The 12,899-nt window shown below is 43.8% G+C and overlaps 1 protein-coding gene across 8 annotated transcripts in view; it reads left to right on the top strand.

Annotated features, from left to right (window-relative positions):
• The window catches only part of LOC138602532 (SRC kinase signaling inhibitor 1-like), a 99,978-nt gene that overhangs the window by 84,739 nt on the left and 2,340 nt on the right, over positions 1-12,899 (top strand). For 7 of the 8 annotated variants that reach the window (XM_069674017.1, XM_069674019.1, XM_069674018.1 and 4 more), the window contains 8 exons: positions 1,621-1,796; positions 2,669-2,799; positions 3,103-3,250; positions 3,936-4,239; positions 4,374-4,635; positions 4,915-5,054; positions 5,190-5,342; positions 9,268-9,405. In XM_069674017.1, the coding sequence (XP_069530118.1) occupies positions 1,621-1,796; positions 2,669-2,799; positions 3,103-3,250; positions 3,936-4,239; positions 4,374-4,635; positions 4,915-5,054; positions 5,190-5,342; positions 9,268-9,405 (1,452 nt within the window). The remainder of the gene's footprint in view (positions 1-1,620; positions 1,797-2,668; positions 2,800-3,102; positions 3,251-3,935; positions 4,240-4,373; positions 4,636-4,914; positions 5,055-5,189; positions 5,343-9,267; positions 9,406-12,899) is intronic. The other variant, XM_069674014.1, reaches the window with a different exon arrangement.

The following is a 12,899-nucleotide window of genomic DNA, read 5'->3' as shown; positions in this document are numbered from 1 at the left end:
TCTACTGTACATTTGGTTTGCTCCAGGTGCAAAAGGATTGCCCTACAGTTGTAGAAAAGATATTCACGTGCAGCCATGATCTAACGTTTGATGTGAGAGTTTACTATACCATATTTCAACACACATGTATGCACGTACACACACGGCTTTGATGTTTATTTGATCTGCACTTCAATACTGTAAATAAGACCTGCAGCTTCACATAACTGTCCTGCCTGACACATTGAGGGCATTATATCTTTGGGGGATTAATGCTGAAATAGAAGGTGTGAAAGATAAAAGCTCAGTTCACGCTGCGTCGTAATTTACAGAGATACAGGAGGTCGTGCTGGATGCAGAACGAGAAGCGATGAGGAACGAAGGGTTAACAGAAGTGTGGAGATGAGCTCCTGATTTATTCCATTTATCTCTGATGCAAGCGATGCCATGGTTACTGTAGGAGGCGTCAGGAAGAGATGATGAGATAAATGCTCTCAGAAGCAGAGGAGAGGTCTCAAGTCTCTTGCAGGGGGAAAGGAGAAAGGAGGAGTAATTGGAGTGACAGATGATAGGCGTGCAGTGCTTGTGTTTGTTCCCCTGACGGCGTTCACGAGGGCTGCTTGAACTAGCTAAACAGTGAGACAGAGATCCAAACAGCCGACGCTCTGCTGTACCCGCTGAGGACAGTTTGCTATTTACCTGCAAGTTTGCCCGAGTGTGACCTCTGCACCCGGTGCCATATTGTTACCCAGAGCGATGGCTGGCAGCTTAAATTTTACATGTGACTCATGAATTATACAGAGCCGAGCGTGCAGGAGAGACAGGCAACAGGGAGAGAGGTAACAGTGCTGCAAGAAAAACAGTCTAAAAATGTATTTTCTGCATATATAAATATTTGTTTACAACATGTTATCATATCCCGATCAGGAACACATTAGCACATTAGCAGCTGAATGGGACATTCTCCCTAATTTTAAATGCTAAAATAAAGTTGTCTTGTTCCCCTTCCTGAAACATAAGGCTGATCAATAATTAATTTCTCTTGCTTACCAGGTGCTTTCATCTCAGGGAGTTGTATTACATGCAGCACTCCTGTTGAATATTCCATTCATAACAATGAGAGGTAGCTGGGTTCACGCGTAGTGCTTCTGTCATGGACATCCTTCGTTTTCCTCGGGGCGTCCCAGCTTTCTGTGTTAGGGGAAATGTTATATACAGAGCTGATACGCTCACAGAGGAAACTACTTGCTGCGTTTATGTAAGGATAAAAACTCACAAGAGCCGTCAAGGCTAGAGTAAAATGTTCTTTGGGCGTATAAAGGCGGAGGACAGTAAAACAAGAGGCCACACACTCTGCCCTCTCAGGGATGGGACCAGAAATGCAGTTGCTGTAAATCACTAAGTTCTGTTTTGCCTCAGGCGGCAGCAATTCTCATCCTCCTTTTCCCGTTATTATGCTGCAACGGCAGCAACAGCAGTTTTCACAACTTCAACAAGCTATCCTCATGAGGCCAGCGAGGCTAACATTGATATAATTCATAACCAAATACTCGCTGAGTGTACAACATGTCCTGCTGAAGTAAGAGCAAGAAATGCTATCTGTAACATTGTGTGTGGATGTGTGTGTGTGTGTGCGGGCAGCTGGAGAACCAGGACTCGGTGCGAACTCTGCTGAAACGGACAGAGGCGGAGCTGAACGTGCGTGTGGCAGACGCCTTGAGGAAGCAGGAGGATCCTCTGCAGAGACAGCGCCTCCTGGTGGAGGAGGAGAGACTCAAGTACCTCAACGAGGAGGAGCTCATCATCCAGCAGCTCCAGTCAGTATACGATTTTTTTTACTTCACCCAAAGCGAATCTTTTAGTAACATTAGTAATCAAAAGACCATGATGGATGATATCTGGTCACTGTATTGTACATATGTGGACAGCTCTCCAGTTAAAGATGAGTTTTTATCACATATTTCATTACTTCTTCAGACATGACAGAGTTCATATCTGTTTTTAATTAGATGACTCACAGGTTGGTGCGGCGATAGGATGAAAATGTAGCTGTAATTAAGCCCGGCGTAGAGCAAGATGCTTATTAAGATCGCAGATGTGAGACGGTCCAGCGTCTAATTGAAGTGACTGAAAAAGCACGAGCAGAGAGCTACCTTGTGATTTAATAATCTGATAACTTGCTCTGCCTCATATGGGGAAATGTTCCTTGCTGTAATGATTCCTGGGTATCTCTGTGAGCTGTTAAAAAAAATCCTGAATCACTCTGAGCGACGTTTTGATTGGGGACTAATTGGTTGAACCGTTAGATGATCTCAGCTAATCAATGTCTATTATTCAGCCTGGCTAATGGCCAATTTATTTTGGTTAATTATACATGGAACTTCCCCTCATTACATAACTTCAGGCTGATTTATATGAAATGATATAAGACTGGCTCATTAGAGCTGAACAAACTCCCATTTGTATAGATTCTCTGTTTCACTTTTCACCTCAGTTGTTGCATGAAACTTTTAAATATTCACATTACTCCTCCAGTTCAGCTGTCCACAACACTTAATCCTACTGCCAGTTGATTGAAAGACAGTTTATTGGCAGTTTTACTGCAACTCAAATCGCGTAGAAATAAATATTCAGTAGAATTAAAGTGTAGCAGAGGAATCACTGCTGCCGTCTGTCTGTTCCATCTCAGCGACCTGGAGAAGTCAGTGGAGGAGATCCAGAAGGAGTCGTCTGTCAACCACAAGCTGGTGACAGTGCAGGAGCTGGAGGAGAAGGCCGCTGTTCTGAGAAAGCTGGGAGAAACACTCACAGAGCTGAAAAGTGAGTCATAGCTGGCGCATTTCACATTCTGTGCACAAAACAGAAACACAGTCTTTTGCTCTGGCAGACAGTTTATAATGCACTAATTACTCACCAAGGCAATGATTATCTTTAGTCACCCACAGCCAGTCTGTCAAACGTTTAATCAGTCTGAGATTGCTCAGATTGCTCATTGTCTTAATGGACTGTGTGACCATTAACAGTTGTTTGAAAATGTTTTGTTTAATTACCACAAAAGGCTTTCAACGTCTTTGACGAGTAGAATTGACACGTTTGGCTCCCCGCTCTTCTTTTCTCCTGCAGATCAGTTCCCAGGCCTGCAGAGTAAGATGCGGGTGGTGCTCAGGGTGGAGGTGGAGGCCGTCAAATTCCTGAAAGAAGAGCCGCACAGGCTGGATGCTCTTTTGAAACGCTGCAAGTCCATAACCGACACCCTCGCCACCATGCGCAAGTATGAACCTGCTCCACCTGAGAGCCTAACAGCATCTTTTTACTTTGGATGCAAGAAGCTGAGCGTAAATTACAATCTTATAAATACGGATGGAAATGCATTTGCCCGATAAATTCTTACATAGTGACACAATTTAAGGAAGGCTTTTCCATTTGTACCTCTGACAAGGCGATCATATGTCACCCCTCATTGTTTGTGTATCAGCAGGACATTAAGCACAGTCCGGCCTTGGACCGTGTGTAATTAGATTAGATATTCACTGATTGAGAAACATTCACTGTTTTAAGCCAAATCTCTTCAAACTAGCTGATCAAGAGAGATCATTTAAAACCTTCATGACACAAAAAGGTGTCCTGAATAGAGACTTGTTCATTTAATGGTGAGTGTGGGCTTTGAAAATGTGCCCTTCAGCGTTTTGTAATCTACCTCCTAATCAGCCTTCTGTCCAAAAAGCACCTCTCTTTCTGGTTTAATTAACCTCAGTGATCAGAAGAGCTCATCACATTTTCTCTCTACTCTCTCTTTGTGGGTTTAAGTGTTGGAGAAGTATTCAGTACTGGCAGAGATGTTTCCGGCTTTTTGGATGTTTTTGGTATCCGGCAGCAGTTGTTTCCACTTAGGTAAATGTTTTAGTTTATGTCACATTTCAGAGTTGATTAATCAATTCATCTTCATGCCTTACCAGACAAGCAAATGAGGGAGTGTGGAAGAAGCAGGAGGACTTCTCTACTCCTTCATCAAAGCACAACGACGACTTGCGGAAGTTTTCAGACTTTGACATCTCCACCAGCTCACCGCTCACCATCAATGACCTTGGCGGCAACAGCCTGTCCAACTGGAGCCCCCACTCAAGCATCAGCCGAGGCCATGGGAACCCGTCTGGCCCTCACAAGGACAATCATCCTCCTGTTCCCCACAAGGGCAAAGCCCTGGAGGAGCTGGAACGCCGAGCTGCCGCTGACAAAGCTTTATCCGTGGAAGTCCGACTGGTAGGATTTATTTCTGCTGTTTTTGACCTTTTTCTTCTCACATAGTCGAATCACATCCGAACACAGTTACAACAGCACTGAAAACCACATTAGCTGCGTGTTTATAAATTTAGATCCGTCTTTCCACTTCACAGGCAGCAGAGCGGGACTGGGAGGAGAAGCGGGCCAGCCTGACCCAGTACAGTGCCCAGGACATAAACCGGTTGCTGGAGGAGACTCAGGCTGAGTTAATGAAAGCTATTCCAGACCTGGACTTTGCTGCCAAGCAGATCAAGCCTTCCTCCAACACACCATCCTCCCAGAATCCCCAGTCTGTGGCAGGAAACCCGGAGCACCGCGTCAGCAAGCCCCAGCACAAGCTCTCTGGGAAAGAGGGAGGATACAGGCGTGGCTCTGGTAAGACGGAGAGCTTCAGTCTTCATCAATATCGTGGATTATTGTCAAAAGAAAATCAACCAACTTTTTAAGAGCTTACAATAACAGCTTTGTGTTTTTAAACCTACGTGCATTTTTCAAACTAATCCAATTAGTTGGTAAATAGTTTAGCAAGCCCTTCAGGTCCTCAGATTTTCTCAAGGACGTTTTCCCTTAAAAAAGTGAAGTTAAAAATTACTTTGAATGTATTATGCACGTATAACTCCTTCCTCGAGATGCCTGAGTAACATCTCTTTTCAGATGAGCTGACAGTACCGCGCTATCGCACAGAGAAACCTTCAAAGTCGCCTCCTCCCCCGCCACCTAGACGCAGCTTCCCGTCTTCTCCAGGCATCACCAGCCGCAGCGGAGAGCCCCTCATTCCTGGCAAAAGTATAAAGGTAAGACAGAAAAGAGTCACAGCAAAAATGGTATTAGAATTTTGCAATTAAAACATTTAAACAGAAGAAAATCTGCACTAATCTGTTGTCTCGTAGGAATATGATAGATTTAAAGCCTTTTTGTGTTTGTGGTAGAAGTCTGAATCCGAAGAGACTGAAATCCAGAAGCCTCACGTCAAATTGAGGAGGGCTGTGTCTGAAAACCCCCGCCCTGCATCCACGCCCCCCACACTTGCCTCTGGAGACAAGGAGGAACGAGAGGAGGAGAAAATCGCTGCTGAACTGGAGGTAGGTTAAGACATGAATTGTGTATTACGTTGATTATATCCTCAATGGGCTGTTGTTCAATGAGGGGGAAAACTGCTCTTGTTTTATCATTTATGTAACGCCCACAATCTGCCACTGGCTTTTGCGTGCACACACTCACAAGCAGACATGCCCACCATCATTACCACATGTTCAAGCAGCAGGTGCCATATGTCCCCGTGCCCCTGGCACTGGGAGGGCTCAAAGATCACATACTGCTCAGTCACACACATCATCACCCAGGGCTCACTGATCACAGCCAGACAGATGGACCTTTATGGCTGCTTGGACTGTGAGATGCCCTGCCTGAAATTTGAGTCAGCGGAGACTGAATTTGATTATTCAGTTGCTGTTGTGTGTTTATCCATTTATGACAGCTTTTGAACCTCCCTTTTCCCCTTCCCAGCTGTTTGAGAGAGCCCCACTCAGGCTCCCCCTTCCCCAGCCCCTTTCCCTGCCTGTTAGCCCTTACAGCAGGAAAAGTGTACCCCCCTGCAGACTGGACCTTTGGCTCTCTGAGGCCCCAGACACTGAGGTAACGCTCTGGCTGACCCTGAGTGCTGTGGATTGCTGCTCTCCTATACCTCTGTCTTTTTTCCTCTTAACCTACCACACACAGAAACAACCAGCTACTGCTCGGGCTGCAACCACATCCACTCATGCACTCCTCCTACGTTTCCCCCACCGCCGATACAGATGATTTTTCTTTCTTTTCATATTGAAGTTGTCTGATTATGTGGTCATCTCACACGCCCAGTTGCAGGCTTCTGCTAAAGCTAAGGCAAGTCCAGTGTGTTCAGTGTTTAATTTAAAACTTGAAGTGCTCTCCCCGTTTATAGGAAAGGCGCTTGTCTCCTGTCCCCTCCATCGTGCTGACAGAGTGTTTGCCAGCTTCTCCCACTGCCTCAGAGGAGCCTGTCAGAGATGTAGCAAATGACCCCGGGAGAGCGAGTCCTTCACAAGATTGGACTGGTCATTACACCGTCTACCACCCTCAAATTACAAAAGAGAGGCATTCATTTGTAAGCTCTCCTCAGCCACAGCGAGAGCAGCGTTGTATTAAAGAGGATATGGATTTAAAACGGGAAGCTGCCCTGCTGTTGACGGAGCTGGAGGTGAGGGTGGTGTCTCCCGCTGAGGCCCAGCAGCTCAGCAGGACTACAGGCGGAGCTCTGCAGATTCTTACCATCTCATCACAGACAAAAGAAGTCTCTGAGGTCCAGCTAAGTGACAGGCCCCTCCTAGTGCTCCTCAAAGGGGGAGAATCAGTCAGGGAGGCCTACAGGCTGCTGCTTTCGCTTTTGGAGTCTTCCAAGCCGGTGCCCAAGGCCAGGATCAAATCCTCCCTCCACTCAGGCCAGAAAAGCTCTCTGGTTGAGGCTCTGAAGAGAGGGATGGAGACAGGGGATAGGGTGCTGACACTTGAGCACAACACAGTTCCTGAGTCAGTGAACACTAGTCTTAAGTCCACTCGCTCTGTGGACAACCCGAGCCAGATGAAAACAAGAGAAGATGTCCGACGCAGCACGTACAAGAGGCTGGACAGCTTGGAGGAGACTATTCGTGAGCTGGAGAACACCTTGATAGAGATCAGCGGCCATCCAACCGCAGAGCAGCTCTACACTGAGACAACTACTCCTGCACAGATGACAGACTGTCTGACCTCAGAGGCCAGGAAGCCACCAGTCCCACCCAAGCCGTCCTCCTGGAGCTCAGCATCGACCCAGGTTCAGTGATTACGCCTGTCTGAAGCAGCATGCGCTATTGTCTTCCTTCACTGCTTCTCTCTGGGTGGAACTTCACTTTTCAGGCTTCTGATGTCTGGTCCCCGACTAAATCGTCCTCTCATTGTATTTGAAATTAAATCATGAAATCGGGGACAGACAACAGACTTCCTCCCTTCTTGTCTGTTCGGTGATTAGAGCTGCTACCCGGCTGAGCCCACTGTTGTTAATCTGTTCTGTTCGATCTGCTCTGTCGTCTGTTTTCTGTCTGTACATCGTGCCTGTTTCACCAAACAGGCAGTAACATTTAATGTATAGATAATACTTCAAATACATCTAATTTCCTCTTCTTTGTTCCTGTTATTGTAAGCTCTATCAAACTAATCTGTCTTCTCCTGTTTGTTTTGTCTTGAAATCAATTCTCTCTCCCTCAGAAATAGTTTTAAACAGAATGCGGAAATGTTAAGGTACATCAGCTGCTGTGCTGTTTTTTTAACAAGCTTAAAGGCATCTGTTAGGTACTGTGTCGCATTTTAATTTCACACATCAGGATACTGATTTATTATATTTTGTGTTTCCAGAACACAGGAAGAAATATAACTTGATTACTTTAAAGGGCCAGTTCGCCAATTTTCAACCTCAGTCCTATTATGGGGAGCTTATGCCATTATGGTAGGGGGAAAAAAAGTCTCATTCAAAATCGTCAGGTTTGAAATGTAGACTGAAGACTGAAGATTTTTTAGACGATCTACCGGTATATTCTCGTCATATTTCAGATTCTGTACCGCTCTGAGCCATCTCCTGCAGCACAACGGTAGTATTTCACTACAGCGTCTCTCGCTGGGCCGTTCCTTTTAAAGGTAGGGGTGCAATGCACGCTGGGTGTTGTAGGAATGTAGAATGGGCGAAATATTATTGCTTCTATCGCAGAGAAGACCGGCTTTGACTGACAGTGTCCTTTTCCAGGGGCAAATTGCTCCTTTAAGGTAAAAGAGATAGTGAGTAAAATGTCAAGCAAAATAATTCTGAGCAACTTAGCGTTCTTACTTTACTCAGGAACCTGCATGAGGACAGAAATCTCTCACACCAAAGGCCGATATCACTCCTTGTTAATATCTAACGACCACATGTTTAACTCGAGTAGCCTGCTTACAACTCACCTCCAGTTGACCGTGACACAACAAAAGATTAGTGCTAATCAAAAGCATAATAGCGTCCGTGGTTCAGCTGCAGCTTCAGCAAGGTGTCTTGACAGCTTCGTAGTATTCCCTGTTGCTCTGCATGTAGCCGCCCAATCAGGGCAGGGCTGCAATCCCTGACAAGTCCCACTGTCACGGTGAGTTTCATCCCTCTGATGTAGAGCCAGGCAGCATTCCCGTGAGCATGACTGAGGATTACAGAGTCTTCACGCATTATTTCATCACTTCAGCTTCAACCACGTTCATCATTTCAACATGACCCTTCTACCTACTCTCGTCCGGCGCTCGCTCATCTGCGCTCCAAATTCACACTGACAGGCGATCTACTTTCAAGCTCCATTACAGTTCAGTTTTAATTAGCACGTTTGAATAAAGACGTATCCATCAAGCATCAAATGTACTGTATATTTTATGTCTGCAAGTCATAGTACAGATTCACATCAAAGAAGAAAGTGCTTAAAGAAAGATTTGAGAGTTGAGTTAACGTAGCAGAGAAAGATTGGCTTTTTCACTTTACTGCAGCTAATCTCTTGTTAGTTTTCCTTCAGTTAATGTCTCTGTTTGAGAGCAGGCACAGTCAGAGAGATGTTGACTTAACATGTATTTGTTTCTGTGCGTATTAGAGACAGAGTAACTCAGCGGGAAAGATCATTAAGCACGCTGCCTCGTGGATCCGGCAGTGAGTCTCAGCTACGCGACGACGGTTTTGATGCTGCATTTCTGTGTTCTGGTCTTTGTCACTTTCCACTGATGGATGGTGAAACTCTGTGAAGTGGATTGTTGGGTTTTATCAGCCACAAGCTCTGATCTTAAAACCCTCATTGGTCTCGGGAGACGGGGCTTGCTTGCTGAAATCAAACTCTGTATAAAGTTGATGTGTGTCTAAGGCATAAACTAAAGGCACTGAGCAGGAAAAATAAAATGTACAAACATGCACTGTGTGTCCACGCTCTGATTTAAACTTCCCCTCTCCTCTCTTCACAGGGAGGGAACAGTTCTGGTGTCGGGGAGGTTCTCCACTCCTCAGCTGCCTCCAAACTGAAGCACCTGCAGCAGAACAGCACAGACAAGACTAAAAGTGGCAAAAGAGAGGACTTCATGAAGATCCAGGGCCAGCAGCAGGTATTGTCTTATATTTAGCACTGTCAGGACCAATTATCTGGCCATTATCATCATTCTTCTTCACCTCCACCTTGTCCTCACCTTGTCCCACAGAACCTGCACGTCCCCACCATGCGCCACTCCTCAGCTCACGTTTCATAAGGGTTTATTTTTTAAATAAAGGCTAGATTATTCCTCTTTGAAACGCAGAAGCCATGTTTAAAGAATACATTTGCATAGTGGGCGGGGCCTATGCAGATTCAGGAATTTTTATTGAGGGAGAAGGAGGAGATGCCTTAGGAGGATTTTTACAAAGTAATTAAACGTATTTTGCCGAAAAAACATATCAGACACAATTCACTATTTCAAGCAAAGCATTTTGTATGTCTTAAAACATGACTGGTCTTTAAAGTCTTAAAGTTTTCTCTAATTATTGCATCTTAATTCATTAAAAAGTTAAAAATGCACTAACTTTGCATATTTCATTACAATAATAAACCTGTTTAAGTCTTCAAAGTGTAAAATAGGCCTCTTTGTTCGTATGAGGAATCATCTCTGTCACACAGACCTACAAAGGCCTGTAATTTAATTCTAAGTGGTATTAAAAAGTTAATATCACTGAAGTTTAATTTCAACGCAAATTCCCTGCTTGAGCTTCTTTCAATACATTCGTCGTTATAACATTTTCCTCAGTGCTTATTCGACACCTTTTTTTCTTTCTAATTGACCAGCATTCTGGTGTATAAATAATGTAAAGAACTGGACATTAGGATGCTCGATGGCCTCCACAGGCGAGAAAATTGAACCGTTGAAGCGTATCAGTCCAGTTAAGTCAAGAGAGGGTTTTTGAACCATGCCACTGCACAGGGGACGAAAACTTAATGTCAGTGTAACTTGAAAAATAACAGAATCAGTGAAGCGAACCTAAAGCTGCATACCGCACAGAATTTGACATAGCATTAAGAGAGAAACTCAGTCTTGAAGATTGCAGAGAAATTAATGTGTTGGGCATAGAGGGAGAGATAGGGGGAGTAATGAGGCTTGGGTCGCCTCAGACTGAGAGAAGATTGGGAGTAATCTCTGCAGTGCCATGAAATAATCACCCCTTGAGTCAGTGGCAATCACTGGTTATTCAATATGAAGAGGACAGTTCTTTTTCCCAACCATTAAGTCTTTCACGTTTCCTCTTCTTCGTGCCTTTTTCCTTCTTCCGCTTTCTTTACTCTGCAATTTACTCATGCTGCCCCCTTCCCCTTTTCACTCAACCCTTTTCAGTCTCTCTCATTCCTTTTGATTTGGGAGCAGAGTTGATTCCTACTTATGTTGAATGAAAGCAAAATTAGTCCCATTATTTCGGTATAACCCTCACACATTGTACGCTCTCTTTGTCCACAAACTGTTTAAAACATAGATTGTGAAAAGAAGCTGCATGTGTGAAAGCAAAATCGGGACAGTAGAAACTCAGAACTAACTGTCAGCATGGGAAGTTGGTGCCAGGCCATTTAGGATGGCAACATACCAAAACTGCATGAGGAATAAGAAAAGAAACAAAGAACCAGCTGATATAAACCAAGATAATAATCAGTAAGCTGTCCCAGACTGTACAGTTGCCATTAACTGCATTTGAAGTATGCGGAGCAGCGAGTATTTAAAGCTAACGTGAGGATATTTCACTATGAATCTTTTACGTGGAAATAGAAGAAAAATAGAAGGGGAAAAAAAGATCATATAGTTTCAATTTCAGTCTGTTTCATAACTTGCTAAAATCTCCAAGATAAAGGTCACCCTCTCACCTTTAAGCCAATAATATGCCCTCAAGCATTTTAAGCTAGTTAGCTCAGCAACAGCAACCAGATTTGGCTAGTTAGCTCTTGTTAGCTAGAGAAACAACAGTTGTTTGTCGCTGTAATGTAACACGCTTAACGTGCTATAAGTTTCTTGCAAGATCTTTTTCCACTTGTACTGAGTGTTAATTACATGCATGGAAAAGGTCTGGGTCGTGGATGTATTTTTAAGACGCAGATACAGCCTTGATTTCAATTTTACCCTGTGGCCACTTTTGGTATTGCATTGAAAAATTCCCTTAAGGCCCAGAAAAGTTTGCTAATAGATCCTTTGATCCTAAGTGGTTTAGAAATGTACCTGTGCTGATAGCATTTCAAAAATCTGGATTATCATCATAATGTAAAGTCTGTGGGCCGAGCTGGAATGATACCACCAGGAAGAACATACACACAGTGGGCTGCATACACCAGAGGTAAAACCAGAAGCTAAATTTCGTGTGCGCATGTGCCAGTTGAGCAATTCTTACTGGACTGAATTTGTGGTTCAGTTATTCAGGTCTTAATAATAGATCCATAGGTGAGGTGGATAAATTGGTTAATACGGTCTTTATCATCTTTAGTTATTATTTAAGCCCAAACCTTAATCTTATTCTAAACTTCACTAAGTAATTTTGGTGCCTAAACCTAATCAAACTACTACCCTATTTGCAATGTTTCTAACAAGTGGTTAATGTTGTGAACAGTGGCCGTTTATAGGTTTAGACTCCAAAACTACTTGGTTATATCTCAGAAAAGGTTTGGGCTATAATGAAACGTCAGTGTTGACTTTTTGTTTCACACAGTGCCTGACAGAAATCTCTTGGGTGAAAGAGAAAGAGCAAGTGAGCAGTTTCAGTTACTGTCTCTGTGCCCTGGCAGCAGCCTCTAACTGCATTGTTGTAGTTCAAGCCAACAGGAGCCAACTGGCTAAATTAGGTAGCAGTTGTTGAGCTTGTTTGTGGAAGGGGAAGTGGACATGCAATTTGCTGAAGCGACACTTTGATGAAAAGTGGCATTATAAAGTAATAAAAAATAATATACCATAAAAAAAAATCTGGGCTTCCATAAACTTAAATTGTAAACTCTCTCAGTGCCAGAGTACTGTAGCACGAGCTTGGTGGAAAATACCACAAATATTATTCAAACCCTAATGAGGCACGGTTCTGACTCTCTGGTTCTGTCTCACTGGCTTCCACAAGCTGTTGAATCTGAAATCGCTCCTTCTTGGTCAGATTCCTGATGTCTTTGATGTCAAAGCAAAAAAAACAGCACAGACCATGACAATTTAGCTTACAGACGGATTGAGCAAAAGTCTACTAAACCATTTAAATTCAGTGAAACAGCTGAGGAAGGACTGTGCTAGAAAAACACGCTGATTATCTGCCGCTCATCTCATCAAATTATAGAGGCGGCCGGCTCGCTCGCATTCAGCCTCCAGAAGCTGATTAGGAACTTTTCCCGACTTTATGTTCACTCCAGTGTTTTTTTTACTGTCCGACATTGTGCGCATAAACTCTCTGAAGAGAAATACAAATTATAGCCTCTAAAATTGAGCATTCTGCTACTTTTTCCACAACTAAAAAGTAAAGAGGTTAGGCAATCTTAAAATGATCCCTATTTGAGGTGAGCCACCGCAGCGCTCATTTAACCCTTGAACACACCTGCTGATCACATTTTTGACTGATATTATTG

Source organism: Semicossyphus pulcher, unplaced genomic scaffold (assembly GCF_022749685.1).
Source record: "Semicossyphus pulcher isolate SPU_LCO1_2020_fin unplaced genomic scaffold, fSemPul1.0.p SCAF_23, whole genome shotgun sequence".
NCBI classification, from domain to species: Eukaryota; Metazoa; Chordata; class Actinopteri; order Labriformes; family Labridae; genus Semicossyphus; species Semicossyphus pulcher.
Note: the sequence above shows the minus strand (reverse complement) of the source record. Positions and strands in the feature narration are given on the sequence as shown.